At 40.3% G+C, this 27,140-nt stretch overlaps 1 protein-coding gene across 1 annotated transcript in view; it reads left to right on the forward strand.

Moving 5' to 3' along the window:
* The window catches only part of TG (thyroglobulin), a gene marked incomplete at both ends in the record, with an annotated part of 148,988 nt that overhangs the window by 56,722 nt on the left and 65,126 nt on the right, over positions 1-27,140 (forward strand). The window contains 8 exons of the mRNA XM_082288942.1: positions 345-488; positions 3,147-3,212; positions 12,217-12,351; positions 13,217-13,381; positions 14,513-14,735; positions 17,831-17,924; positions 21,750-21,909; positions 26,537-26,736. Of these exons, the coding sequence (XP_082145068.1) occupies positions 345-488; positions 3,147-3,212; positions 12,217-12,351; positions 13,217-13,381; positions 14,513-14,735; positions 17,831-17,924; positions 21,750-21,909; positions 26,537-26,736 (1,187 nt within the window). The remainder of the gene's footprint in view (positions 1-344; positions 489-3,146; positions 3,213-12,216; positions 12,352-13,216; positions 13,382-14,512; positions 14,736-17,830; positions 17,925-21,749; positions 21,910-26,536; positions 26,737-27,140) is intronic.

Genomic DNA, 27,140 nt, shown 5'->3' on the forward strand with positions numbered 1-27,140 from the left:
AGGGGACATGTTTCAACATACACGCAGATTTTTAATTGCATTAACCTGGAAGGGCTGCTTGCTCAGAGTCTTGATCTTTGCTCAGTGGAAATCCTCTGTGACCTTGGATCATAATGGATTATAATGCTGGTAACCCACCTTTCCTCACACTGAATTCATTGGCATTTTTCAAAACTAGTTTCAATAACTTGGCAGATTTTAGGTATTTCCATCCTTTGATTTCTAAGTCAATTGAATTTCATTTAACACTCAGTGGAATCATTCTGTGTTGTCTTTCCTCACAATACTATCTAGAAAAGGAAAGTTTCCCTCCTTATTTCTATAACCATGAATGTCCTTGGCAGGTGGAAAGATCGTGTGCGTGACTCTGAACAGCCTTGGAATCCAGACGTGTGCTGAGGAAAGAAGAAGTGCTTGGCACATTTCAAATTGCAGTTCACCAGATGCTGAAGTCAAAATACACCCATTTGGCTGGTATCAAAAGCCTGGTAAGTGATGCAGGACACATGACCTTTCTAACAAATTTCTGCACATTTAAGTTTATTATTTAGCTTCAGTGTATAAAAATTCCAGCTTCCAACTGTAGGACCCATTTGCAAGGACCACAAATAGAAAAGGCAAACAAGTATGTGCAAAGGAAAGAAAGGTGCAATTTAATATCCATTTTAATAGAAAAGGAATAGCAATACCTCAAAGATGTATAATTTATTTTCTTAGATTGTGTGGGGGACTTGTGGCCAATGTTGGAATTCAAATATATTTTGCCTCACTGGACAGTCCTGGTCAGGAAAACATTCTTTGTTTCTTACTCCTGGGCTTATGGTTTTGTCATCTGTGTGGATGCATAACCTCAAAAGGTTTGGGCTTGCTATAGAATTTAAAATTCACTTTTGGCTGTTTTGGTAAAGAAATGACCAACACCAAATTTCAAAGTAGCCCTGTATTTTTCAAGCAGTAAGAAGCCATCATGTGTTTAAACAGAAGAGCAGTTATGAGAGGTTGGGTTATTTCTGCAGGAGGGATCAAAACCCCTCCTAGTCAAGGTGGATTTTGTTTTCTGTGGAGAAACAAAAGGTTCATTTCTTTGTTGAAAACTTTAGATGGATTTGCCATTTGTCACGCTCCTTTTGGGCAGATCTAGTTCTACTTTGTTAGGCTTTGATTTTGCATAACTGAAAAAATAACAAAAACAATTACCTGCCTGTCCTTTTCCCCCTTTTTGGGAGGACAGCTTGTTACTTGGTCACACAGACCCAGCTCCAGAGTGGAGAGGCCCCATGGGGGCAGGTCTGGGGATGTTGACAGAACCAGGGAAAAAAATCTGAATAAGGAGTACTTTTTCCTGCTTTTACACTCCCTTAGTTCTTGTAGAATAAAGAAGGGCTGATAGCTGAGAGGAGAGGGGGGCACAAAGCATGGATATATGTTGTCCAGGGAATGTGATAGAAACATAATCCAGTTAAAGCTGTGTAGAGATTGATCAGATATTGTGGCATTATATTGTGGTTTACAGTGTTGATAAAGAAAACCTTCTTTCACACTCTATCTGAAATATGAACTCAATGTTGAGCTTTTCAAGTCCTGCACTAGCCCTATGCCCACAGAACCATCCATGTCCTCCTCTCGTGGGACAGCCCTTGATAAAGGGCAGAGACAGCATGGACTTACTATGGAAGCTGTGAAGGGGTGGGCTGAGGGTCTAGCACTGAGAGGAAGGGAACAAGAGCCCTGATAAAGCAATGGCAGCATCCTGATGTCAGGGGGAATTGAGAGGCTGACAGGGGTAAGAGTGAAGAATAGAAGAAAGGTGGAGCAAAGAGGAGACAGCAGAGGTGTAGATACACTTCCCTTGCTTGGAATTGTTTTCCCCTTGTTGGCAAAGAACCAACAAAAAATAAAGGCTGTTTCTCACGTGATGGACAGAAGGATGATGAAGAGGAGTCTGGGGTATATGCAAAGTAGGGAGTGTTAGGAAAGACAGTGACATTTCCTTATGCATCAAGGGAGCTACAGATGTGTTTCCACCGTAACATACAGCAAGGCACAGATGTTTATGCAAATGGAGATATTTACAGACAAAAATTTGTATCGGTTTTGCTGGTGAGTTGAAGGTCTGGGAACCAGGAAAAGGAACAAAAAGGTTCAGAGGCTAAAAAAGGAAAATGAGTGAAATCTAAAGGAGTGATTCACTGTAGGCAGTGGGATGTTAGCATGAAGCAGGGTCTTTGGTTTTATTCCACAGTCTTGTTTGTGGAAGGTATTTCTGTCTCCATGTTTCATAACAGGCTAAGTTGATGTGTGAGCTGTTTGCTGCACAGCACTGCTCATGAGCAGTTTGATTTTGAATAGTCAGAGCTGCAGCTCAGTCAACAAGGAGCAGAGAGTAGCATTTGAAAGAGCTATCTATGGATAGCCACAGTTCTTCACTGCTGTGAACGGGAAAACCTCAGAGTTCTTAGAAACATCTATTGGTTACATGCATGGGAAATACAAAGTGGAAGAAATTAACAGAAAATCAGATCCGTCTTCAGCTTCTGTAGGGATTGTCATTTATTATGTCTTAGTGGAAAATGTATAACTGATTTGACTAGCCAAAGTGTTTTACAAAATATGAAGGCATAGGGGAAACTTCATTTTTATTATTTGTGATTACAAAATATTTATGGGAAGTATTAGCAAATGAGAAATTTTGTGTATGGAAATGAAGTTCTGTATATGATGAATTCTTATTTGAACTTTAATTTGGAAAGTGTTGTGCTGAAAAAGGCCTTTTTTCTAATTTGTGTTTTTGAGAAATTCCAGTTTGCTGGAAGCAGAGAATCTCATGTCTCTCCTAATGCAGAACCACAAATACAAAGAAGGGTTTGAAAAAAACCACAGAACTACTGACATCAGTTGCTCATAACTGCATGTCAAAAAGTGCTTGTAGGTGTGTTTACAAATACAGAAATTTAGGGAAGTCTGGTTCCCTGTATGAGTTCAAAAGGTTTAGATAGCAAAGCAGCCCTTGCATCCTTGCTCTTGGTGTGGAGAAGATGCAACACCCAGATCCCAGAAGTAATGCTGGAAATACTGAGTGTCAACTGCATTTTAAACTTTTAAGTATAATTGTTTTCAGATATGGGTATTTTTTTTTCTGCTTTTAGCTGACTTGAAGAACACCATTCCTAACCTGTGTCCACCTGTTAGTTTACCTCTCAGGCCAGAAAGTGGTAAGTGTATTTATGTATTAAGCAAAAAAAAGCAAACAAAAAGCCCAACCCCCCAAAAAACTGCAGTAAAAATCCCCCCTCCTCTATTTTGTACATATTGCTGAAAGACCACACCATAATGAAATGTTTGTGTTCCCCATGAGGTTACTCATTTAGGTGTTTACTCATTTTCGTTAACTGTGTATAATTTAAATGAAAGAACTGTCATCTCCATGATGCTGACCTAATTTCTCATACTCACCACCACATGAGATCAGTGAGACGAAATAGTTGGCAGGATTGATGAAGAAATTTATTTATAAGCGTGGATGTCATATCACTTTCCAGATACAATGAATCTTACTGTACTCGCACGTGGTTTTTGAAAAGTGAGTGGACCCTCTTAGTAAATGAAACTTAACTGCTGTCTTTCAGGGCTTTGTGTTGGTATCCCCCTAAAAATATATGCAAATCCTCAACAGCTACAGGCTGCCCTGGCGTGTCCTTTCCAGAAATACATGGCATAGCAGTGAAATGCTATGTGTAACAGAAAGGAAGAGGGTGGACTGGTTATTAGAAAACTCAATTTAACCCTGCAGTTATACTGAAATTAAGAAATCACTTCCATCTCTGCCCTTGATTTTCTGTTTGATCTGAACAAATACTTAATCTGTTTGTATCTGTCTTTCCTTAAACCATATGTAACTGAGCATGCAGGACACTTGATATTTGCAAAGATTTTCAGTATTGAGTTCAGAATTTACTATGGTCTGTTTTATCATCATATCTGTAACCACCAGTCATGATCAAGTTCAGTCTACTTTTTAGTAGAATTTGTACTTTTTAAATGATCATTTTAATGTAATAGAAGGAAAACTCCTGTCTTCGTAGGTAAGCAGAAATAATTTTTGTGTGAAACACTTTGAGGAGCTGGTGGGGTAGGCCTGGCATGCAGGTTGGGCAATTCAATTCCTTTGCAAACTGCTTTTCCCATGGGATGTGGAAAACAATTTCACTAAAGCTTTCTTCCTCCCAGATTCAAACTTGGTAGTAATTTTCATATTTTCCTTTTACATTTTTCTTGCTTGCTTAAATCTAGGAAAATAGTGACCTAAGCAGCATATAAGAGAATCAGGAAATTAGGCCTTTCTGTCGTTTGCTTTCAACTCTAAAGTCTGACCAGAACAGTAGCTCCAGCAAGTGAGGTGCTCATCTTTAGTAACAACCCTGATCTATCACACCCTTTTCCAGGTTATCTTTCCAAAGGCAGACCAACTAGGGTGTCTCTGGTTTGCAGAGATCTGGTTAAGCAACCCCAGCAAGCTGAGCCTCCCACAAGGATGCAGGATTCTGGATTAGAGTGGTTGTCCTGGGGAATGATAGCAATCAGAAGTCACTGAATTACAAAAAGCACATCTAGCTGGGAGTCAAATTAGCACCAGTTTCCTGGACACTTTGGGGCTCTGACACCAGTGGGTGGAGCAGCACATTAAAAATGCAACTGGACACCCTCTGTCCTTCTTATGTTCTGCCTCATTTCAACAATAAAGGTTACAGCCTGGTTATTTAGGTCAGATTGTTATCTGGGCTTCGTCATCAGAGGTTCCAGAAAATTTTCAAAAACATTGCTTCCAAACACTCTATGATTGTATGTTATATTAATATGTGCTATAGAAGATTACTTGTTTTAGAGTTGGGCATCACAGAAACGCTAGCATTTACTGAATTTTGTACATTGTGGAAATGTTTCTACATGAGGATAAAAAATTGCTGTGGCTGTTCTGTGGTAGCCAGATGGTGAGTGTGAGAAAATGTCACTATTTAAAGGGCACTGCCGTGAGTAAATACGTATGTGTGTGCATGTAAGCATATCTATACATGTGAAAAATACAAATCTTTTCATCGAAAGATCAGAAAAATACTTATATTTGCAAACCTTGCCAGAAGGCTCTGTGAAATCATGAAGTTGATGTTATGTCCAATCCAGAGCCTGAGTTAACTGAAGCACTATTAAGGCCTACATTTCACTGACAGGTAATGCACTGACTGCCTCATTTCCCACATAGCCAGTTTGCAGCGCTCAGAACAAAGTGCCCAGCACTTTGCTTCCTCCCATTTGCAGTCAGGATGCTGCTCCATTCAAAATCTGTGGTGTTTGCAGCCCCAGTGTGTTGTGAAGAAACCCAGATGAGCAGACTTATTTTCAGCCTGGTGGAAAGTAGATGTTTTGCCTGTTTTACTCATTTTTCTTCCCAACAGAGTGGGTAGAGGTGTTGTAGGACCATAAAACAACAGAAAGATCTCAACAAGAAGCCTTTCTACAAGTACATGGGTAGCAAAAGGAAGGGTAAGGGAAACATGGGTCTGCTGCTGAATGGGGCAGGAGACCTGATGACAAAGGAGCTGGAAAAGGACCAGGTGCCTTCTTCACCTCAGTCTTTCCTGGCAAGTCCAGCCTTCAGGATCTTCAAACGAGGGGGAAGGCTGCAGCAAGGAAGATTTAGCCTTAGAGAGGAGGATCAGGTCGGGGACCAAGCTCGACATACAAATCCAGGAATGCAAAGGGAGCTGGTTAATGTCATTCTGAGGCCACTCTCAAATAACTTTGAAGATGATGGGGGAGATTTTGTTTTCCTTCTGTTCCCTGTCTGGGCTTTTGAAGAAGTTCATCAGCAGTAATCATCATAAAATGTCTAGACCTTTGAAACTTGAATAACAAAAGTAATTTTCAAGAATTACTTCTTTTCATGCCTTGTCATAGAGCAGACTGCAACCACCAAGGAGATGCAAAAAAAGACCCTTCCCCGTGTAAGGCTAATCTTGGGAGAGACTCAGCAAGAGGGGAGGGTCGAGGTTCTTCTTGTTCTTTGCCTTGTACTGAATTATTCATCAAGCAGCCCAATTCAGCCCTGTGATTTCTCTCAAAAGCTTGAGGCTCCAGTGGGCTTTTCCCACATTATTGCCCCTACAAACAGTACTACTTTGTGTTTCTAACACTCACTAGATAGCCCATTAGCCTGTGAAAAAGGGGAATTAAGTGCTCTGTAGTGCCTGCAGGCCACTACTCTAGCAGGAGGGAGGTGAACTGCACAGTGTCTTCTACCTGAATTCTTGTTGATTTGTTGTTGCTTCAGCAAGTTTTGCCTATTTGTAAAAGCCTTTCTGGTAGAAGGCAAAAGTCTCCAAGTCATCTCATCACCAGGCTGTAGTGTGTTTAACTGAATGTGTGATTTTTGTCTTTAACTGGATGAATACTTCCGTCTACTTCTGTACATCTATTGCATGGAGCAGAGCATGCTCCTGCTGGTCTGTTGTGATTTCCACGTAGTTTCTGTGATCTGAGAAATGGTGATGGAAAAATTGACAGCCTGAACCGACTGGGAAAGTCCAAGTTGTTACATTTGGAGCATTTTTTTCCCCTGAAGAAGTTCATGTGCTGTGATGACACTGAGTGTGGAACCATCTGTAGCGAGTGTCAGGTATGATCTGTGCCTTTAACAATGGGAGAACATCTATTATTTTAAGACTGCTCCTGCTGAAAATGCTCCTATTTCATCCTGCAGTCTTGGGTTACTTAGGTTGGTATTTAAATAACAACTCTGCTCAGTTGTGTGAACATACATAATTAGGTTTGAGATGGAACTTCCTGCAGCCAGCTGTAAGCTAGGGGAGATAAGAAAATGAGTTCTTAAATTAACTATTTTGTACTGTTATTTTTCAAAAATGCAATGATGTTATTCAAACAGCTTATGCACAAGGTTTTGAGTTAGGGTAATTTTTATGTGTTTACAAATTAGTCTGATAGAAGCAAAACAATCCATGAGACATATTACCTGAATTTATAGAAGGAATACTTGTGCTTAAAGCAGACTGGAGAGCCTGAAAATACTCCTGTGAATGAGGGAGGGGTGATGCTGGTGACTTTTAACTTTGTTATGAGAATTATGAATTGTATACAGTAATTTTCAAATTTTAATGAGCATTTGCATCTTCAGTTCTAACTAGGACATGTCTATCTATCTTAGATTTGGCAACTGTTAGGAGACAGTGGCCCTTAAAGGGTGGTCCCTGCACGGCACTGCGGATTGCCTACAGATCACGTGGGCTCTGTTCCCACTCCGTGCAAATCAAGTAATTAATTGAGAAACCACCGAGGCATGTGGATGTAATGATCTGTTAGGCCCTTCCTGTTCCTGCCTCCTGTGATCCCCTAATGATTTATAGTCATTCCCTTGAGGCAGGACTGAGCAGAGCAGTGGCTACAGGATATTCCAACATGGCAATAAATTTCCCACAGGGCTATGTCTGCACATGGGGTATTTCCATTCCCAAGAGAGATGCTGATGGTAGTGCTGATGCAGCTGACTTTGGTGATTAATAGTATCATTTATCTTGCTGTTTTTCCACAATGTTGAGTATTTTTCAGAGACATCCTTGGTGTGAAACAAAGACAGCCTTTTAAAATCCACTTTTGGGAGCTGATTTACCATGCTCCCACATTGCAAAACGGATCTCTGACGTGGAATTACTCTATCTTTGGTCTTAAGTTTGATTTTATTGTTTGTAAATATGAGGATTTTAGCCTTCTGAAAACAGCTTATTTTAAACCTGGATATATATCTAGTACATTTTTAATATCCCCTTACTATATTATTTGCTATAATTGGCACCCTAAAGGAGGCAGAAAGCTTGTATTTAGCAGGAACATAGCAAGATTGCTCCCTGCTAAACGCCATAAATACACAGTTGTTATTTTTGAGACTTGTCTGAGGTGTGATTACAGTTATTATACAGCAGTTTAAAGAAAATACTAATTTTGAATTATACAAATCTCAATGGATCAACAAAAACAAGAAGTAGTTCTGTTTTAGGGAGAGTATATTTTCTGCAAGTCCACTGTGAGTTGATGATTTGCTGTCTTTGAAGATCATTGGTGTACAGACAGGTTATTGGAAAAAAACCCCTTTGAACATTAGGAATATAAAGCACCAAGTTCAGTTTCCAAGTGTGTTTTGGGCTTGAGTCAGGGCTACTAATATGGCTCACAGATTTCAGAATTAAGAATACAATTTGTCTTTCAAGCATAAATCAGGCATACTGAGCCCAGAGGTCTGATTTATGTACCTCCTTAACCTCATATTGCCATCCTCAACTTCACAGATTTTCTTCTAAATTTAACTTGTTATTTTACTGCACTCCTGTGTCTCTGTTTCCTTATATCAGGTGTTAAATTTTGCAGCAAACTTAGAACTGATGCCTCTTTTCTTCCACTGAAGTCAGTGATGAAGCTTTTGTTGACTTTATGACAAGGATTTTATAATCTCATTGCCTGTGAAAGTGGGAGGCTGAACTCTATGTCTTCAGGAAATCTATTCCAGTCTTGTGATCTTGTGACTGGAGCGGGAACAGAGTAAGGCCAGCGTGAGTCTTTTTGCAAATCCAGTCTTAACCTTGCCTACCCAAACAAGAACATCTGGAAGAGAGAGGCTCTCTGTATGGGACATCTATAATTTTGCAATGAGAGTTATGGAGGTGGCTGGATTCAGAGGGCTGTAATTATCCAATGAAAGCCTTTGCCAAAATGTGGGTTGGAAGGTCAGAGCTCAACCCCAATATAAATCAGAAATGTCTTCCAGCCTATCAGGTGCACCATGCATTGCCAGTAGCACAGGGCCAGTCTGTAGCTCTGCCTCGTGAGAGCAGTTTCTATATGAAACAAGTTTAGATCAGCCATGAAAAGTCGTGTTTTGCTCATGGAATGAAGCATGGGTGTGCATCGCTGTGGGTGTTGCTGGATCTGCTTTCAGGAGAAGGGAAGAAGCAACCAATACCCAACATCTCTTTAGCAGTTCACTGCTGGCTGCCAATGTCCACCGTGGTGTCATGCATGGCACTGGGTTAAAGAGTTTTGCTCTGTTGTTAAAATAAGCATTAATGTTTCTATATCTCTCTGCATCTGAGGTCAGCTGGGCAGATAAAGGGAAATGAAAAAAAATTGGGAGTCTCAGCATTTAAATCTGATCTGAGATTATGAATGCTTCGTCCAGGACTGAGAATGAAAAAAACCCAACATAAACCCCAAGCCAACCCAAAGAACAACCCCATGTGGGCGGTGGCAAGGGTGACTTTTGTGAGATTTGGGGAAATGAATAATCAGGTTAGATAGGAATGTATGATCTGTGGATGTTTGCATCATGAGTGGTCACTCTTCCGTGCCCAGTGTGCCTATATGTATATAAAATGTATGCTCCCGATTTTACTCTATCCCACATAAAGGGATAAAATAAATATCTTCTAATGTAGAACTAGAAAGTTTAGCTTGTGAAATAGGTATAGGAGGAAAAATTCAAGTGTCAGATGTGTAAATCCAAAAAGTTTATTTTGCTTTTGTGGACTCGTTTTGAATTTCCTTCCTGAGAGAGCAAGGAGCCCTCTGAATGGTTGGCCTATGGGGAATGGAGGCACGTGAGGATGACGAGACTTGCCCAAGGTCACTCAGTGAGTCAGGGAAGCTATGGGAAAAGGGTCTGGGGAAATATGTTCCAAAACCACTGGTGCACCCAGACTTTTTGTGTTACAGTGGAATCCAGACAAGGCTCTCGTTGAAAGAACCACAGCTGGTAATTGGAAGCTTTGTCTTAACCTAGAAATTTTGCTTGTTCCCATAGTAGGACCTCAGGTGCTGGTACTGTACCCAGCACAGGATAGCAGCATGGCTCTTAGGTAAAAACAGACTTTGAGTCATATTGATAAAAGAAATCTTTTCTTGTTTATATCTTATTTAAAAAAACAAACAAACCAAACTGAAAACATAAATTGGTGAAATTCAGTCTGGAAGAGAAAGACCTGAGGGATCTAGTAATGTGGGCAGAAAATCTCAGGAGGGGATGGTTAATTCCCCATCACTTAAAATTTATGTCTGTTTTTTAAAGTATCTTTCTAAATAAGTGCCACAAACTGTCACCCTAGATGTAGAGGCTGAAATTTTGTAACTCAGGTCATGCAGTAGCTCATAGGAGATGTTTTTTAAAAAGATAAACCATTGACAGTATGAAAAACAGTCATTTCCACATGACTAAAATCACTCTCTTCCTCTAAAATAATTGAATAGTCAGTTCTTAAGGGGAAAAATTCCAACGCAGTCATTCTGTTACACAAGTCAAGCAGTGACTTCAGGGCCATTGCTCCTGACTAATTCAGATCCCCTCTGGATGCAGTGCTGCTGATGACTTTGCCTCTCTGTGACTCAAGTCAACTTGTGGTGTTAACATAAAACAGGGCAACACCAAATTAACCTTTATTTCTACTTAGCTGGGGACCTTAATCTTCTATGGAAGGTATCTACAGGCAGCAACAATCTTCCTTCTTTTGGAAGAGTTGCTCACAAGTATAACAGGAATGGAATGATTTTGAGGTGGCTGTAGAGGACCCACAGGACCCAGTCCTGCTTTCTTGCCTCTAGTTCAAAACCTGAACTTTGGGAAGTTCTATAGAATACAGTAGGTCAGTGCATCACTCCATCAGATGTTTTCTTGAGCAGGGGGCATGGCAAAGGAACCAAGCCCTAAGGCAACAGCCTTGGCAGTGGTGGTAGCACATCAGGATTTTTCAGCTTGTCCTTTATGAGATAATTCATGCTTGAGGTTTACACTTCCTAGTGAAGGATGTACCTTGCAAAAGCAAAGACTTTTTGTGTCATTGTAGAGCCCGGAATTGTGGCAGTTACTCTGTGTTGTCATGAATTTTACAATAATTATGAAAACTAAATTAGTCACTGCTATTCCCTGCCTATTTGCTCAAGGAAGGATGCAGCCTTGTCTGTGGTGTGTTTTGGGTCTTGGGTTCTCATCAACTGGACAAGTGTGTCAACACCAGGAGTTTCAAGTTGATTGTATGGACTCCAGACCTCAGACTCAGGTCTGATGTTGAGTGCTATGGTCAAACTGTCTTTCTGTGAGAGGGGGAGAAAGGAAACGTTGGCCATCTTTGCCAGCCACTGATTTCTCAGTAGACTAAAAGAAACGTTTCATGAAATGACTTTCGCATCTGTGTGGGTCAATGAACTCAAGGTCAAGACCTGCTCACTAGGAATAGCAGAGGAACTGCTGACTTTGCTCTGTCCTCACCCTACAATTACATGGAGAGGTTAACACCAACCTACTGTTTTTGACTCACTGGCCGCAGCAGGGCCTTTTGCTTTTACAACATACTGAACTGCTGAAAGGAACTAAAATAATTAAAGGCTCATTCTGTCCCAAACCTTCTTTTTTTGTCTTCTGTGTGCAAAATTGAGAGTTCTCAGATATTTTTATCTATGTATGTGAAAAAAATGTTTTGGTATTTTTTTAAAATATATTGTGAGATAAAAGGACAATTCTTGAGGAATACCAGAGTTAGTACATATATGCATATGCATGCTCACACAGGTACATACGTGTAAAATGTATATATGGAAATATACATATATGTAATGGACATGATTATAGTTATACACATGTACATATTTGTGTATATGTGCCTATGAAATTAAATGAAATCTTAATTATGTAGAAGTTACATGACATTAAAACTGTTCATAGAATTGAAATATAATTCTGTCCAGCAAATCAAATTGAAATGATCAAATTAACCTCCAATTGCTTTCCAAGAAGTTAGTGGCTGTACCTTTTCAGGAACTTGTGTGCAAGCATTATGACCCATGCCCTTTAATGCAATTAGGCCCGTTAAGTAACCTTTTATTTAAATCAGTTGTATTTACATTCAAATCTGGATAAAACTGCTCTAGATTGCCTATTTCTTTACTAAATACCTTTGTAAACCATGTAATATGTGACCTCTGAATATGGGAATGGATGTTCAAGTCAGTCACAGACCTTTGAATATTTAATTTATTCTCAGTTGATGCAGAGTAAGATGACGCTTGTTCACTGGGGAAATCCCCAATGCTTTTAACTCTATGTTAGCTTCCTCTGAAGTTTTTGCTGCTTCTTCTAGCCATATTATTTTTTTGTGGTTCATTTTACAGAGTATGTGGATGCATGGCAACCCTTAAATGTGTCATCTGTTCTCATGGATTCATCCATCTCAAACTTTGAAGTTATGCATGTTAGTAGAGATATATCCAATGACTTCTCTACTGCCAGAGATTTTTGCCTATCTGGTAAGAAATGGTCATTGACAGCTTTACAGAAAATACTGACTTATGAGCTTGAAAAACCAAGAACAGCTTTCCCATTTCTAACATAGAAATACTGATTTTACTTGTTTTTAAAGACTATTAAGAAACTACTGTTTCTTAATCTGAGAGAGGGGACCTGAAGTAGTTTAGCTAAAGAAAGATACAATAGATTTAAAATGCCATAGAGTGATTGGGTAATTTTGATACCTCTTGGGCACAGAGATCTCTTACTTCTCCAGGCATTGTACAATATTGTAGCAAATAAAGCAATGATGTCTTGTTTTTCTAAAGAACAGTTAAGGGAAGCTCATCAATTGGGACAGATGAGAAACCCACCTGCCATTACCTAAAGCAATCTGTGGCAGTGGTGTGTGAGGGAGGGTTAACTGAGAGCTGGGAAGAAGCAGGGCTTGAGCTGCAGTAACAGCAAAGAGAAGTGCTTTTATCTACAGCCTGAATAGACAGCAAAGAGTCCTTCAATTTCACATGTCTGGGAAATCCTCAATGCCACAGAGTGGTAGAAATAAGGGAAAGTTCCCACTTACTGGGGACTGTTAGAATTCAGATGAGGTTATCAGCACTTTACTAGATGATGTTTTTCTCCTTCTAAAACCTGTGATAATAGTTCTTTTGCTGTATTATTCAGTTTTAAAACCAATATAACCTTCTGTCCTTCGGCTATTTTGGAGACTTCTGGGATTTGAGGACATTTATGTCCCATTATTCAGCTTTAGAACTACACCATATCCTTGTGGCTTCACCTGTTGTAAAACCTTTCTTTTAAGAATGGTGTAACAATGTGAGAATACATTTTACCTGCTCTTTTTCTTCATGTTTCATTTCATAGCTTGTTCAAAGAACCAGTCATGTACAGTGGTTACACTGGAAATCCAGCCTTCAGCCATAAGGTGCCTTTTCTACCCTGATACACAGATATGCACCCATGGCCTGCAAGGGCAGAGCTGCTGGGTTTTACTCAAAGAACCTGCTACCTATATCTATAGGAGACAAGGTAAGAACAGGTTAAGGCTATGGAGGAAGGACCTCATCTGTGGTGGCCTGTGCACAATTCTTGTGAATGGAGGAGTGAGGTATTCCTCACTAGACACAAAGCAATTTGGATGTCTCCTAGACACTTGCCCATGGCTGTTTTAGTGGAGTTACAGCCAGGAGGATGGGAAAAATATCCACAAATGCTGTTTTAAAAATGCATGAATCATAGTGTTGCCCTCTAGTGTTGAAGCAGGCATAACAGAGGAAGTCTAGTTTATGAAAGATGTTTTAGAAAGTGCAGAATAGTAAAACCAAACAACAATAATGAAAATCCAGCTCCTCCCTTTTCATCTGCAGAAGATGCTTTGATATGCTCTTCCTTTTAAGCTCAGACAATAACACTAGGAGTGTTGAAAAGCCAGTGTCAATTGAAAGTATTAAGGACAATCTCTTGAGAAAACAAACAAAAAAAAACCCAGCCAGACATCCTTGCTCCCTAAACAGGATGAAATAATATTTTAAAGAAGTGAAAATTATTTATGAGAGAAAAAGAAGTCGTGTAGGCAGTGTAGATAAGTAAAAATTCTCTTGTTTGGTTACATACTTATTTGAGACTATGAGTTTTGTTGGGTTTATTCCCCTTGATTTTTAAAGAGACTGCTTTCATTTTATGTAATACTGATTATTTCATTTATTAGAGATAATTAGAACCCAGGTAACAATAAGGGGAAAGAGGAGAAAATTTTCCTTTTCTTTTCACTGAAGTTCTGTGAAGTCAAAGAGAACCTTCTGGGTTGAAACTCAACAAGAGAAAAGGGGATTTATCATTACCAAGTGAAACAAAATCACAAACTGAGACATAAAAGCTAGACTTGTGTGTTTATTGTTCTGTACAGGTTTTAGTCCCATGTCTTAGAATTTTGTTCTTGCCTATGAAATACATTGTTTTAGGAGAGAAATAGCAGGAGGTATCACTCAGCTGTTTTTAATGAACTTTTTAATAGGAAAACTATCACAAATTTATCTGTGTTTCATTTAAAGAAGTGGACACTTAACAGTTTAAAACTATGGGAAATTGGTCTAATTTTCATTTCTGAAATGGTACTAACTCGAAAAAAATATTTTTTTTCCTCTGTTCACCCTATGACAGGTTCACTCCTGCCCATTTCTGAATTGAATTCAACCCCAACCGTGTACATCCCATCCCATGGACTTCTGATGGGCAAATCCCAGGTGATCCGCATGGGATCAGAATGGAGAAACATCAGCCAGTTCCTGGGGATCCCCTACGCTGCCCCTCCCCTTGGAGAGAGGCGCTTTAGTCCCCCAGAGCCCTTTGCTTGGGTGGAAACCTGGAATGCCACAGTGGCTCGGTAAGGAACCCCCATGACCATCTGCAGGAGTGCCTGTCCCTCCAGGGATATGTGACACTGAACCGTGCCATAAATCAAATCCCTCCTGATAGGAGAGAATTTTCTAGAAGTCCTTGAAAGGAGTTTCAAAGATAAACCGAGACTTTTTCTGGAGTTTCAATGCTGCCAGATAGTTGTTTATTAAGTCTTATCAGAGGAACAGAGCCACTAGCGTGACCCAGGTACAGCATAGAGCACAGAAAGCAGGAATGAAGTCTAATTATCAAGATTTACACAGCCTTTTAAAGATAATTTAACCAATAGTTATTAAAAACATATATTATTTTCACTTTCTTACCAATTATTCAGTAACATGGGCAGGAACTGCGGAATTCTGTATCCAGTCATTCCAAACTACTTTTACTGCAGAATATGGAGTAGTAGAAGAAGGAGAAGAAGGTTTAGAGAACAACAACAATCCTCCATTTTGATATTTTTTACTCTTATCTATTTACTATGAAGAGAAGCCCAAAACCTCTAAGTTTTTCACCCTGTGACAATCTTACATAGTAGTCTATCACCTAATTCACACCATTGTATTTTCTAGTTCTTGTCTGATCACTGGTAATTTTTTCCAAGGTTGGAGGTTAAAACAGTGTTGTTCAGGGGGGTAAGAACCCTTAAAAACAGGCAGAGAATATTTTCGGCACTCTGGGTTCCTACAGATATGAAAGCTGCTGGAGTGATCACCACAATACTCATGTCCTTTCTTGCTAAGCAACCTACAGAGTACAGATAGACAAAAGTTTGAGACTTTGCTTAGCAAAGAGAATAATTTCTCCATCTATATGTTAAAGCATGCAAGTACCTCAAGAGAAAAGGCAAATTCCAGTACACTCCATTGCCTTGAATCTCTGCATAACTCTCCACCAACTGTCTGCTGCCAGTCCGTTTCCATTCTGAATAGTATTTATACAGGCATTTATTTTATTTATACAAATATATTTTCCTCCTGCTGAGCCATAAATCTGTAGACATTTAATCCAACAGGGGCGCTTAAATACTGATGTAGCCAGAAGCTGTGGGCCTCATATAGAAATTCTCTGCCTAGTAGCATCCAGGAGATCAGGCTGAAGGACCCAGAAGATCAATCTCTTCTGTCCAAAAGCTATTAAAAGGCAAATACCTGGGGAGTTGAAAGTGTATTTGGCCTTTGGTGATCCCGTCCTTCAGGTTGCACCTGAGCTGTGGAGGTGTGAACAGCACAACCACAGCAGCCACAACCTCATGTACATAGAAGGGATCTGGTGGGATGTGGCTTTTTGTTTCCTCAGGTGTATAGAGGTGTTAGTTTAGCACACAAAGCACCAGTTCTTGCTGTCTGAGCCACAGTGTGGTGTCTTGTAGGGCTTAGTTAGACCCACCTGCCTCTGTGGTCTCCCCTTGAAGACCTGGGGTTTCAATGAGCATCCTGGCTGGGATTTTCAAAACAATTTAGGGACCTTAGTTAATCTGTTCCTTCTTTTGAATTCACAGTTCTTCCTATCCAAAATGCCATTATCTTCTATTATTCATATAAGGTTAAAAAAACAATTATTTGAGTTTACATTTGGGAAATTGGAGAGACCTCACTTTATGTATAGAAACTGTTGATTTTTTTAGGATTCTATATTGATGCTGCTCAATTTGTATATAAGAAATACCCATTAGCACAGTGCCATTACAGATGGAAGAGAAATATTTACTTTTGAGCTTGGACTTGATTAAAGACTTAAAAATCTTAAAAACCCCAACCAAAATCAACCCAAATCAACCCAACCCAAAACCCCAGCAAGGTATTGAAGTCTCCAGCTGCTGGAAGAGCTATGGACTTGCTTCAGCAGGTGGCAGCCTTTCTCCTGGGAGCTGGAGAAAAAAAAGCCATGATAACGGGTGATGATCCCTGCTGCCCTGTGGAAAGCTGTATGATTAATAGTGTAAGACGTATTGTCCTGGAAGGTTTCCTGCCTGGGATTTTGTATTTTTTCTGGCTAAAATGGCTTTAACTGTTTTGGTTGGAGATGATGTGCTTCACTATGTCAGTGTGAAAGTTGCTGAGTGACATCACCATCCTAGGAATCTCCCTTATGGAAAAAAAAAATATTATAGAATTCCATTAAGTCTGGTCCTTTTGCTTGTAGTTTTCTAATAATTTCTTCACACCTTCAGGACAAAATTTTACAAGGGCATTAAAAACGGTAATTTGGAAATAATTCTCGGAGATATTACCAGCTTTTCCAAAGCCTCTTTTGGCTTCTTCACTAATAAATTACGATTTTTTTTTCCATAACTCATTGTGTGGTATGGATATAACTGTGAAATAGAAGGAACTGGCTTCAAACTAGCTTGTCACTGAACAGCAAAAATCATCCACTTGATTCAAGCTTGATATGCTTAAGCAGATGAATTTCATTCAGATGATGGCCAGAAAATTATTTGCTCTACACGGTTGGCTGCTGAATTCCTATTGAAAGGGTACTTTTAACTTTAATTGACACTATTAATGGTCTGCTATGATGCTTAGAGCAGAGATTTTAAAAATGCATTAAAATTTTGAACTTATCAAATAGTCCCACAGACCATTAGAATTTAAATTAAAAACAAAGAAATGTAGCCCACAGACCACTAAAAATAACTAAAAATGTATGTAGCCCGCAGATTATTAGAAATTTAAATTTATAACCGGCATTTCAGCAAAAGAGTGGATTTTGTAGGTGTGCAGCCAATAGAAGGGGACACTGTGCCTGAGACCCCCGGCCCTGCTCTCCTTGCAGTTGGTGCTATTTTTTTGCAGTTTATGTAAAGTGTGGGTTTTTTGAAAGCATATTTTCAAGTTTTAAGCATTTTAAAATAAGGCAGGGTGTCTGAGGAAGGGTTCTAGACACACAAATACAATATATTATGTGTGTGCATACAAACCCACACACCTATTATTAACCTATAGGTGGGCACAGTTTTAAATATGATCGAGATTTACAGATTTTATTAACCTAATGCATCAGAATACAAGGAAGTATCATCAGTGGAAGAAGAGTACAAGCCTTTTTTATTGTAACTTTCTCAATCTGTGTCTCTAGGGCAGCATGTTGGCAGCCAGGAGATGGAGAGGCCCCTTCACAGTCTGTCAGTGAAGACTGTCTGTATCTGCACATCTTTGTTCCTGCCACCACTGTAAGTAAGAGATGTAATTAAAGTCGATTTTTTTTTTGTAGCTGAACATTGTCTCTTTCCAAAGTACTTTTAATTGGCATGAATGGCTGTTTCTCCTGTGTTGTTCACAAAGCCTGCAAAGTTAAATTAGGTGCTCTGGTGTTTTTACTGGTACAAGAGTATTCCCTACAGTCTTTGTGTTAGCTGCATTGAGTGGCTAGGAGGACAGCACACTAAAAAGCTAGAAATAAGAGAGAGACAGAGAAACAAAACATGAGAAGAAGGTGGCAACAAAGGAGGAGAAGTTAAGGACGGAGATGGCAGTGTTCCTGCAAGGAGACCATCTGTCCAGGAGACAATACTGCAATACAATACATCAACACTTACCACCAGTCAGGGACCTGCTGATGGTTTTTTTTCACCCTCATCTTTACTGTTCCCCTGTTGACATCTGTGGGAGGTCTGTTGGGAAATGAGGGTGGCAAGCAATGCTAGATTTGTGGCCAGCTCACAGAGCTTAAAAATAGACATTTCAAAAATTACTGGGCCACTGGTACAATATGAGGGATTGTCATTGGAAAGTTCTTGATTTTTCTCATTCTAAACAGATATAAAAGAAAGCTTCACGTTAAAGCCAAGCTAAAATGATTGGCCAACCCCTGGGGGGCTGGGGATAAATAACATGTGAATCCCATTGAAGAGTGGGCCCAGAGACAAGAACTTTTTCTTTCCACAGTACTGGCAATTTTCAGAAGGTGATGGTCGTTGTGATAGAAATTTATGAGTCTGTCATACTGCATGTCTGGAGAGAGCTGGTTTAGCAATCTGACAGCAGCACAGCGAGTCCCTCGCAAGCCCATTTTAATCACCAGAGGGACCAGCAGTCCATCTTCTCCCTGCAGCATGAGACTGTCATTTTGCCTTGAGTGCAGTCACCACTTATTGAAAACATCAGGTCACTGTCCCAGGCAGTTTGCCATCTATGCTTAAGAGCTGCTTTCAAGATTGTTTATTTGAAAGCATTGTATTTTCCACCAGACTAAATAGGCTTGTCTCTTCTCCTTGTCAGTCCTGTGAACTGAATCTCTCCTGTCTTTTGTAGACGTGTAAGGTAAAAGTAGGTCCAATCAAGAAAATCAGTTTCACATGCATAAGTCTAGTCCAGGAGAGGACTAAAGCTTCTGGTTTTGCAGAAGTAGCTGGGAACAGAAGGCATTGCATTTTCCTGCCTCTTTTTGTGGCAAGCTCTATTTTTTGCTCACATACAGAGAGATAGTTATAGATTTTCAGCCCATGGAAAGTTAAATTAGCTAGTAAGTATGGAATATAAAATCTCCCAGAGGGAAGTGAATGCAGGGGTCATTCAGGAGCATTTTGAGCCTGAAAAAGAGCACTGTGCAGGGGCTGCTGTCTGTCACCAAAGGACTCTCAAAGTGTCAAGCAGTGAAGAAGGTGAATGACATCATTTTGCTTCCATAGCTACATGTACCACAGTTAAACTGGCACTTCTGGCTTTTTTCCTCCTATAATCATCACCACCTGTCACACTAGCAAAGCAAAGCTGCGCTTTGCCTTTATTTAGAAAAAGTTCAATTGTAAGATCAAGACTTTAAAATTTCCATTAAATAGGAATAGAAACTATCTCTCTTCCTACTCATCCCCACTGCACTCAATTCTTTACAGAGCAATATTGTACAGTAGTAAAAACACTGGAGGTTGCTTGTCTTGGTCAAGTTTAAATCTATCCCTGCCAAGTAGCTCATCAAGTGTTTTACAGAAGGATGAGCAGGGAGGTTGGACCAGATGGCCCCAACACAAGGTTAACCATGCTGTCATTCTGTGATGGACAAGATGGTTATGAATATTATGAAGCTTTTCAGACTTCCAGCTGACTTGCAGCTTCCTGGTGGCTGCTGAATTTCATTCCCCCCGTAGGGTTTGCACATGGGACCTAAGCCCCTGCAGTCATGAGACCATGATGGAGCTGCTGGGCTTACCATGGCTTAGTGCAGACCAGAAATTGGAATGCTACATCCAGATGCTTGTCTCTGTGCACAGTCCCAGTGCTAAGTCTTCCCCTGAATTACTCCATATCTGTTGCAACTGTTGTTTTGGTTTGTCATTTCCAAATTTTACTGCCCATCTTTGCCCTTCTTAAGCTTTTTTTTTGTGTGACGTCACTCAGAATACTGTAATATGCAATTTACGGGTCAGCTGGAGGTCATAGTGCTATGGAGGATGTAGACACTTGGGAAATGCTTAGTGTGAGCCTCAGGCTTAACCATGCTGAGCTGAGGGGATGGAGAAGGCTCAAAATAATGATTAATGCGATTTTAGCTGACACAGCTCGATGTGGTTGTATTCCAGAATGAATTTCCATGTGATAACAGATGATTTAACTTTTTTCTTCACCCCCATCTCTCTCTGTCTTGCATGCGGTGCAGAAATGGGAACCAGGGACAAGGCACTACAAGTTAGGCAGTTTCAATTCAAGAGAAGTTCATGAGAAAAAACAACTGTCTCAGTGCTTGTAATTTCTTGTGTTCTCTTGGCAACATTGTCATGTTCACAAGAAGCCCCTGAGATGATTCATCAGAGAGATAAGTGAGGAGTGCACACAATTTTGTGCAAATTAAGGGCAGTTGAGGGTAGTTTGCCTGCTAATCTGTGATTTTGCAGGATGCTGCAGCCATCAGTACTCTGCTGCTTCTCCCATACAGCCGTTTGTTTTTTTGCTGGAGACATTCTTTGCCAGAACAGATGGGACTGCTGTGTTTAGCTAAGCTCCATCCAGAAAATAACAGCAAGAGAGCTCAATGCCCTCTAGGTGCAGGGAAAACCAACCCCAGATGTACTTTGATGCTGCTACAGGAAAGAAAAAAAAAAAAAAAAAAGGAAAAAAACAAACCAAGCTCCCCCCTTATGCTCACTGAAGAATATTTCTTTTGAGTGTCATCTTGGCAGACCTGTAACCTGCTGGTAAGTGCTGAGGTGTCCTGGGGCTGTTCTGCCTTTTTGCTGCTCATGCAGCAGCAGCCTGGCTGCAGCCCTGCTGTGTGCACAGAGGGGGTCCACACCTGGTGCTGCTTTGGGAAAAAGCTTCTGTTTCTGTGCAAAATCAGGTGGCTCTGCCAGGAGCGATTACATGGGTGCAGACCAGGACTCCTTGCCATTCCAAGAATCCTACTGGGCTCTTTTGTGGCAGAGTCCCTCTGTGCTTCATGAGATGTGAGTCTCTCCTCTGCAGAGACAGTCCTCTCTGGAGGATCCCTCTATATATCTGGTAGGGGAAAATTTCCATGGGGATTGAAGGAGCATGGAGTGTTATCAATATCAATGTCAAGTGACATTTTTGAGACTAGGCAGTGTTTGAGTGCTGAAGACTTGAGACCAGGAAGCAGCTATGCACAGCTATTGACTTAGTCTTACTCAAGATGGAGCAACCCAACAGGCCTTTTCCTTCTCCTGTTTCTCACTTGTTTCAACTTTTCCTGCATGTTTGTGTAAAGCAGATGTGGTCTAGCAAAGACAAGCACACCACATGCTCAGTGGCCAAGGCAGAAGGAGCTGGCCTAGAGGAGATGTTGGCTGGTGGAACAAAGGGGAGCTGTTAGGTCTTCTTTATACTGGAGATGGTGCCCTCTTTAATGATTGTGGACAATTTGTGGACAACTGTGGACAACACCCCTTAAATTCTAGACAGATAGGCAGATATCCCCTCTTTATGGTCACTGTTAAAGAGCTTTAAAAGGCTTAGATAATGTTCATGAGGAAGCTGCTTGTGTTCTCATCAGTGACCTACCAAAGTTGTCTACAGGAATATTAATCTGGTCGTTGTCATGGCAGGTCAGAAACATGTCAGTGTTGCTGTTCTTCCACAATGGGGGAAGTTACAACGCTGAGGAGGGAAAGACAACCCTAGATGGATCATACCTGGCTGCCATTGGTAACATCATTGTTGTGATGGCAAACTACCGGGTCGGTGTCTTTGGCTTCCTGAGCACTGGTAAGTCATGGATTTCCAGAGCAAACACAATTATGCATTCTGTAACACTTCCATTTCTGATTTTTATTTTTTAATAAAAAAAACCTTGAAAAATATATATCTTTCACTGATTATTTTAATTTTTGAAAAAGTATGACTGAGAAATGGTGGAGACTTGATCAGAAGAGAAAGGGGAGTGGCTGGGGGAACAGGGACAGCAGCAAACAGAACCCAAGTATCTATATCAAAGCACTGGCTAGACTTCTGATTTCAGATGAGATTCTGGATATTGAGTTTTGCAGACACATGTGAAGATAGGTTAGTCATCAAAATTCATACTAATTCCAGTAGTCTACCATTGTGGGTACGGTTTGCAATGGCTCCAACTTCCAACCTGTTCCATCCATGAAATTTTGCTGATGCTCTCCTGTGCCCATGTCAGAATGGGGAAGAGGCAGAGACAGATAACTTCAGGATCATGGAAAGAAGGATGTGAAAGGATTAAAAGTATGGCACAAAGGTAGTTGGTTGGTTCCTCAGCAGTTCAGTCTGACTTCTCTGAAGGACTTGCAACATTTAATCTGAATCTGTACTGTCCTGGATGCGACTGTACTTTTGCATGTTCTGTTTGCAACCCTTCCCCGCGTTCCAGTGTAAAGGATTTTTCCCCCCTCCTGCCTCCTAATACCAATTGCCATTAAAAATTATACAAATCCCCATTACAAAAAGGATTTTGTTTTGTACAAAGAGGCAGGTACGCATGAAAACGTGTTCTATCTCCCTAAACCTTTTTGGTTGTGCCGTCTGGTCTTGGGGATTGGTTTTTTTGTCATCTTGCCTTTTTAGGCAAGTAGGGAACACTTTTCTTTCTACGGTCTTTCACTTCTGCCTGGGGCAGGGGAACTTAAGGTAGAGACTCATGGAGAGAAAATGCAACAATTGCAAGTGCAACTCTTTTTCAGTCTGGTGGCAATCCTCAGTCTCTTTAGTGTGCATTTTAATATATTTATGACCTTTAGGAAGTCGTATTTGCCATATTTGAAAATACCTGACCTACATACTTTTCCTCATGATTCTTTTGAGTGTTCAATGCTAGTGATGTTGTTGATTCTGCCTAATTTGGGGTTGGAGCTGCAATTATTGGTTATTGTTGCCCTTCTCTGCTTACTGCTTTGTTCAAAGCTCACTTCCAGCAAAGCCTGTTTTGCATTCTGTAAATAGAGAGATGGCACTACAAGCTCCTTACTTAGATAAGAAGTTGGTTATGGGTGTATGTGGGGAAAAAATCACTGTTTTCATCAGTGCAAGCCTGATGTTTATGAAAGTGATACCATCATTTCATTTTGTCTAGAGCCAAATGCAGTGTGGATATGTGCTGTGGGAGCTTCCATTACACAGCAGTGCCCACACATTACCCACCACCCTCCTTCAGCCCTGTGAAACTCACCTAGGTTTCTTCTTAAGTGGAAACTGCTGGCTGGGCTGAATATGATGTAGCAGTATTTATATGATGGCCCATAATTTAGGGATCAGGGAAATCATCCAGTCTCTTTTTCACAGGGTTTCGCCTGCATGTCCCAAAATGTCAATACATGGGCTTGGTGTATATGGTTGGCATTCCTGCAAACCTTCAGACAGAGATGATGCATTACAAGCAGGGACTTTTTGGGGATCTTCTCCTGCTCCTCTGTACTGTGGAGCTGTGGCCAAGGAAAAGTGCATTCTTTCCTGGCCTCTTCCTCTTTGGGAAGTCCTTGATGTGTGTTTGGAAAAATCATATAGTCCTAGACTCATAAAATATCTTGAGTTGAAAAGGATTCACAAGAATCATCGAAGTCCAACTCCTGGCCTTGCACAGGAGACCCCAAAAATCCCACCATGTGCCTGAGAGGGTTGTCCAAACACACCTTGAGCTCTGTCAGGCTTGGTGCTGTGACAACAGATGGGTGATTATTTAAGTCATTAACCATTAACTTTCCAGTCTCTTGCCTGGTCCTTTGGAACTTTTGCTGTTGGGTTCAAAGGAGACAGAAGTTCACCCTTAGGACCTAGAAGCAGGACTGTTAAAAGGCCCTACAGTTAGAAATAAAAGTTATGAATTTGTGAATAATATTAATTTCATTGTCCAAAGTGCTGAATCCTCTTGAGTTGTTATAAATTGCAAACTAGAAAGGAAGGAGTTAAATGGATTTTTAAGGAATTGAAGGGTAGTGAAAACAACAGATTTTCTTTTGTTTGGATGGAGTTTTTGTTAGTTCTACAGTTGTTCTGGTCTCCCAGTGGCAGGGCTTTTGCAAAAAGTGAAAGAGCTCTTTTTCTTCTATGCATAAAAGATGCTTAATTTAATTTGCTGTCACCCATTAATGTGGCAAAAAGTGACGCACATTCTTACAAGTGCCTTCACCTCTCGCTTTGCATTCAGAAAAATTATGGTGAATTGCCAGTGATAGGGATGGTAAGAATTTGGAGAAGACAGTCATGTTTTTAGGTTATATTCTTTTAAGTTTCCATGAAGTCATATAAAACAGAATGATTTTCATGCTTTTATTTAGCACTATTGTTCTTCTCCTGTTTAGTAATAACAGAAGGAAGCACACAAGGACTCTGGTTTCTTTTCAGTTTCCTGTGGTCCTCAGGAATGTGATCTTTTCCTACAAAAAGGCAGTGGAAAAGATTCCTGGCAGACATGTTTCTTTCAGTCTAACTCCTATGAATGTCCATGCATGCATCTGTTCTCCAGTGTGGTATATTTCACAACCCAGTTGTGGTTTTTGCCAGGGAAAAAGGAACTGGTTATGTTTCCCTCTTAGGACTTTTTGTTTAGTATACTGGTAGCAAGGCAGATTGTGTGGCTAAAATATTTACATGGATCTGCACATAAAAATTTCTTCACCAAAGAGATTGTAAAGCGTTGGAACAGGCTGCCCAGGGCAGTGGTGGAGTCACCATCCCTGGGAATATTTCAGAACATGTAGGTGTGGTACTTGGGGACATGGTTTAGTGGTGGGCTTGGCAGTGCTGGGTTAACAGTTGGACTTGATGATCTTAAGGGTTTCTTCCAACCTGAAGGGCTCTATGATTTCACTTCCTTTGGAATAGTCTCAATAGGGATGCACCAAGCCCTTAAAATGAGATTTCCTTTTTAAAGAGTGGGTTTATTGCTGAATTGAGAACTCTGGGAACTGGTCATGGTGTGCAGAACAAACTAAAAGAAACCCCAAAAAACCAACCACAAAACAAAACAAAAAAACACTAAGCAGGGAAAGCTTTTCCTCCATTGCTTCACTGGTGTGGTTTGGACTGATCATCTGAAACAATGGCTATAGGTCAGGTTTTTGGGCCATTCAGTTTTTGGCTGCCCTACTGAAAGGCTGTTCCTGACAATGGCTGTTGTAGTGTGGGCATCTCTAAGCCCTGAAAGGTTAACAGTAATCTGTTCTGCTCTATATTTATTCTGCTGTGTAAACTGGTGTGTTTGATCCCTCAGTAATTCATTACAGCAGTGCAAAGGATGTGCACTTTAATTGCTTTTTGCCCAAGACCTGTCCAAGAAGTGGCAGCTTTTTATTCCACACTCTGTTAACTTTGATTCCCTAGTTTCTGAACCTATCCTTATTTTAAACTTGTACTATTTGATCTTGGCAATGGAAGAAACAAATAGTTTCAACTGTTTTTCTATTCACGGCTTTTCTTTCTTATCCTGTGGGTTTTTGGTTTTTTCCAAGTTTTAAGTGTGAAGAATTTTAAAACTTTGAAAATGAATGGCTCATTGTGGATTAAAAAAAGTAGACAGCGAATAATAATTTTCTGTTCCTTTTTTACAGACCATGGAGGAATTACTTATTTCTGCTTTTGTTGACATAAAATCAAGCTTACCTACCATTAGATGCTTTCAGCATTAGTTTCTTATTAATCAAAGTATCAGGTTACCACTTCTTGATGTTGAAAAGGAAGTGGTCATACTTAAGAGAAGCACCAGATTAATTATTTGTTTGTTTTTATGTTTACAAAAATATGAAAAAAATATAAATATCAGATTTCTATCACACATAGGACAATCTTAAAGGATATAGACAGAAATATCATAAGTTTTAAAATAATATCTGGAAGAATGTAAAAAAATTCAAGATGTTGTGATTTATAATGATTGGTCAGGCAGGACAAGTGTAAAAGGGTTGTAGGAAGGAAACATACAATCAGATGTACTCCAGGGAAACAGTAATTCTTATAGGTCCCTTCCAACTTGAGAACTTGGCAAACACACAGATTTTTTTGTTTGCTTTTAATTCATTTTAAGATTGAGCTACTTATGTAGAAAAAGAATCTTATGGCTAAATCTATGGATACTTGAGCCTGGACTCAAGTCTCCTGCCATGATGTGTCCTAGTGAAGCTTAGAAGTTGGAGTGTTATCTTTCTGTTATTGGGACACACAAAGAGGCACCTCCAGGGCTGCCCTGTGGAGTGGTAAAAGCTGAAATGGAGTTGGTATGTAAAGTGATTACTCTGGAAGAGACCACCTCAGACTTTTAAACTCTGGTATCAGTTTTGTCAAGTCTCAGCTGCAAGAGCTGCTCAAAATGTAACATTTACTCAAAACTTCGGTGTTCATAGTTTTCTTTTCAGCCATATTTTGTTTTCTACACCAGGTTCTGCTGAGGTGAGGGGAAATGCTGGCCTTTTGGATCAGTTGGCAGCTTTGAGGTGGGTGCAGCAGAACATCGCCAGCTTTGGGGGAGATCCCAGTCGGGTTTCCCTGGGAGCCGACCGCGGTGGGGCGGATGTCACCAGCATCCACCTGCTCACCGAGACAGCGGATAGGGACCTTTTCAGGAGAGTGCTGTTGATGGTAAGTTCCATTCCTGCTTCAGCTTCACCTGCATTGTGAAAGGATGTTCTTACAGAGATGAGGATGTTGCAGTGTGTGGGTGTTGCTTTTATTTCTGGCTTACCTTGATGGCACTTACAGGGCTGTTATTGCTGTAGATATTTTTCATCTCACCTGTGACTGTTATCTCCAGGAGCTGGATGCTTCACCAGGATGTACAAGAGATGCATTCTGGTGTTTGACTTACTCATAGTAAGAATCCAGTTTTCGTCACTGCGGTTTTTTGTGAATTATATAAATAACCTTGTTTCGTAACCTGTAGGTACAACAGCTTAGTTTCCATTCCATAAATATGGTTGCTGGTCAGCAGCTTTTACACTCTGAAACTGATGAGCCAAACTCCCACTTGTTAAGTATCCAGTCTT

This window comes from Coloeus monedula, assembly GCF_965178545.1.
Source record: "Coloeus monedula genome assembly, chromosome: 1".
Lineage (NCBI taxonomy): Eukaryota > Metazoa > Chordata > Aves > Passeriformes > Corvidae > Coloeus > Coloeus monedula.